Source organism: Poecilia reticulata, linkage group LG16, assembly GCF_000633615.1.
Source record: "Poecilia reticulata strain Guanapo linkage group LG16, Guppy_female_1.0+MT, whole genome shotgun sequence".
Taxonomy (NCBI): domain Eukaryota; kingdom Metazoa; phylum Chordata; class Actinopteri; order Cyprinodontiformes; family Poeciliidae; genus Poecilia; species Poecilia reticulata.
Window position 1 is genome coordinate 616,825 of NC_024346.1, and position 3,586 is coordinate 620,410.

The window sequence follows — 3,586 nt, forward strand, 5'->3', positions numbered from 1 at the left end:
CCGCCCGCCGCGTGAACTCCCTGAAGGCGCGAACTCGGGCCTGCAGCGGAGGCGGCGCCGCCCGGGCCAGGCCAGCGGCCCGACCCGCCCTGCAGACGCCCAGCCTGTGGCGCAGCAGGAAGCCGACGGCCCAGTCGTAGGAGATGCGGAAGGCGTCGCCGAACGCCTTCTTCTTCTTCAGGACGGACGCCTTGTTGAACAGGTTGCTCTCGGTGAGCGGCAGCTGCTGCTCCCGCATGGACAGCACCCAGGCCACCATGCGCGCCGCGCCGTCCGCATGCTGCTCCTCGTCTTGAGCCGGCCGCATCCGCAGCCAGCGGCGGATCAGCTGCGGGTCGGTGGAGAAGACGCGGGACGCCTGCCGCAGACCTTCGCACAGCGCAAACAGGATGATGCGGAGCTGCCGCACCGACAGCGGGCCGGAGCGCACCGCGGGCGGCTGCGTCGCATCATGGCCGCCGCACTCTGCAGGCGAACCGGACTCTGTACCGGCTCCGGTCGGGTTCATGTCCTCCTCGTTCTCCGGCTCGTCCAGCGGCTCGTCGTCTGAAAAGTCCAGGTCCTCCACCGGGCCGAACGTCTCGTCCACGCTGACCTCATCCATGACGATGTCTCCGCTGCAGCAACAGACACCTGGTTAACACACAGCTCCACCAGAACCAGGCCAGAACCGGAGCGCCCCTTACCTGAGTCTGTCCTTCAGGAAGCCCAGCTTGGTCGACCCTGTAACAGAGCGCAGGTCAGCGTTTGGACCAGTCCGAACCGGTGCTGGAGGCGGTGGACTCACCCCGGTGGAGCGGCGGCAGGCCGTGGAACTCCCAGAAGCAGCTGGGCTGCTTGCACAGGTTGGCGTCGCAGACGGTGCAGCCGTACACGCTCTCACGCCGCAGGTTCTTCATGTTGCAGTTCCTGCAGCGCTTGGAGATGCTGCTAATCTTCGTCATCTTGTGCCGCTGCTGGACGGGCTCCTCGGCGGCGGCCCGGGCTCCGCGGGGGCCTGGCGACTCCGGTGCCTCGCCGTGCCTCTGGGCGCAGCGGGCCAGCTGGTTGCCCAGCCGGCGGCGGAAGGCCAGCTGGCTGAACAGGCCGTCCTGCACCCAGGCGGGCGGGTTGTCCTTGCGGCTCTCCCGCAGCACGATGAAGGCGTTGACCACGCTGAGGTTGACCAGGAACCAGAACAAGTTGCGCCAGTGGCGGTCCTGCGGCACGCCTCCCAGCGGGTTGCAGGCCAGCAGCTGCTTGCAGATGTCCACGCCCCGCATGTTTTCCTGCAGCAGGCGGAAGGCCATGGGCCGCTCGATGGTCACCAGCCCGCCCGCCTTGCTCCTCCAGACGGCGTCTGGCTGGCCCGGCGCCGCATTGGTCGACAGGCAACCCATCTCCTTGATGTCGCGCCAGCGGGTGACCAGCAGGGGGCCGCACTGCCTCTGCAGGAAGTCTCCCGGGTTGCGCAGCTCGCCGTCGTCGTCCCACAGTGGCCGGGGCAGGATGGGGCTGGGCGGCGGGAAGGAGCTGCAGGCGTAGATRTTCTGCTTCAGCAGCATCTGCATGAGCGGCACGGAGGCCAGCGAGTTGGCCAGGAACAGCTGGTGGTGCTTGTTGTCCAGGTCCCTGACCAGCTCCGGCACCACGCTGAAGCCTAGGTCCGGCCCGCGCCGCTGCCCCAGCTGGATGGACAAGCGGTGGCAGTAGCCGGACTTGGAGTCGCAGAGCAGCCAGACCTGAGGCTGGGCGCCGACCCCCCCGCCCCGCTTCTCCTGGCAGCCTCGCTTCTCCTGGCAGCCTCGCTTCTCCTGGCAGCCTCGCTCCTCGCCACCTCGTTCCTCGCCGCCTCGCTCCTCACCACCTCGCTCCTCGCCGCCTCGCTCCCTCCCATGCTCCTCGCCTCGCTCCTCGCCACCTTGCTCCTCGCTGCCTTGCTCCTCGCCGCCTCGCTCCCTCCCATGCTCCTCGCCTCGCTCCCTGCCATGCTCCTCGCCCTCCAGGCTGGGTAGCAGCGCCCGGTCCACAGCCAGGCAGCAGTTGGGCCGGTAGGCGTCCCACATGGCGTCGCCCAGGAGGCGCAGCATAGGCCTGAAGGCGTGCAGCGGGTCGGCGGAGCAGCCCGGGCCGTGGAGCTCGCCCACGAAGCTGCCCATGCGGAGGTGGGCGGCTATCTGCTGGAAGCGGCGCAGCGGCATGGCGCGGTGGAAGGTGTAGCTGTTGTCAAAGTGGTTGAAGGACCAGTAGTGCGCCGGGTCCGGCAGGTTGTGGACGCCCATCAGGATCACCAGGCCCAGGAAACCTTTGACCTCCTGACCGGTGACGGGGACCCAGTCGGGCGGGCAGCAGCCCAGCAGGCGGCACGCCTTGGCGTGGGCGTTGGTCTCCTTGGCGATGAGYTCGACGAGCGCCGGCGGGAAGAGCAGGCTGAAAAAGTCGATGGCGTCGCTGTTCTTGGACAGGAAGTGGTTGGGCCCACTGGGCTGGGTGAAGGACAGGATCGCGGTCCGAGGACTCTCCTCCGGACGTTTCCAGCTCTCTGCCAGCTTCCAGGCCGGTTCTGCTGAGTCCTGGTTCTGGTCTGGTTCCTCTGAAGACCGCTGCTCTGCGCTGAGGCACAGCAGGATGTCAGGCTCGACGTACTCTGGAAAACAGAAGAAGAAGAGTGGTTAGTAGAACCACAGGTTCTGGCTTCGCTGCAGCCCTTCAGAACCTTCAGAACCTGATTCAGGCTGAGAACCAACCCAGAGCTCAGGAAGCTGCTGACCTTCTGACCTCTCTGGGTTCTGGATCCTCAGCCGGGTCCAGCGGACCTCCTGGGTATTAAAAGCTTAATATGCTAATGTGCTAACAGTGGAGCTAATTGTTTGCTTAGCGCTTCTGCTAACTTTGTAAATGTTTAGCAGACTCAGCTTCCCCTGATTCTCCTAAAGGCTGTTAATTCTTCAAGTTGTTTGCCTTCATGCTCTTATTTTGAAGTTATCAATACTCAACAGCTATACAGCTGGAATGACTTTGTGAGGTGGAGGTCTGGGAGCCACCGTGGCGCCGTTCTCTCAGCTCGACCTCAACAATGACACAACATGAGGAAAGTTATCTAGAAAATCTGATTTTTTTATTATTTATTTGCAAATTATGGTGGAAAATAAGTATTTGGTCAATAACAAAAGTTCATCTCAATACTTTGTTACATATAATTTATTGGCAATAACAGGGCAAACGATTTCTGTACGTCTTCAACACACTGCAGCTGGCCCTTTCCTCCAGGTAGCGGTGTTTTGGGGCCATCGCTGGGCGGCACTGACTTTCAGCTCCTCCAGGATCTGGAGATCTCAGCCACTCTGTGGGTTTGGACACATTCAGGCCTTCATGACCAGTCGTCCTGGTCCCTTTGCAGAGAAACGGCCCCAAAGCATGATGCTGCCGGCCCCATGCTTCACAGTAGGTCTGGTGTTCTTCGGATGCAACTCAGCAAGAACTGCCCTCCAAACACGAGTTGTGTTTCTGGCCATACGACATTCTGCCGATGCTTTTCTGGAACCTGCAGATGCTCTCTGGTTAAATCCAGATGCTCTCTGGTTAACTCCAGATGCTCTCTGGTTAA

The 3,586-nt window shown here is 62.4% G+C and overlaps 1 protein-coding gene across 1 annotated transcript in view; it reads right to left on the minus strand.

Moving 5' to 3' along the window:
• Positions 1 to 3,586, minus strand: part of pogzb (pogo transposable element derived with ZNF domain b) — an 18,138-nt gene that overhangs the window by 2,183 nt on the left and 12,369 nt on the right. Inside the window, exons 18-20 of the mRNA XM_017309312.1 lie at positions 788 to 2,626; positions 687 to 723; positions 5 to 617 (exon numbers count right to left, since the gene is read on the minus strand). Coding sequence (XP_017164801.1) covers positions 5 to 617; positions 687 to 723; positions 788 to 2,626 — 2,489 coding nt within the window. The remainder of the gene's footprint in view (positions 1 to 4; positions 618 to 686; positions 724 to 787; positions 2,627 to 3,586) is intronic.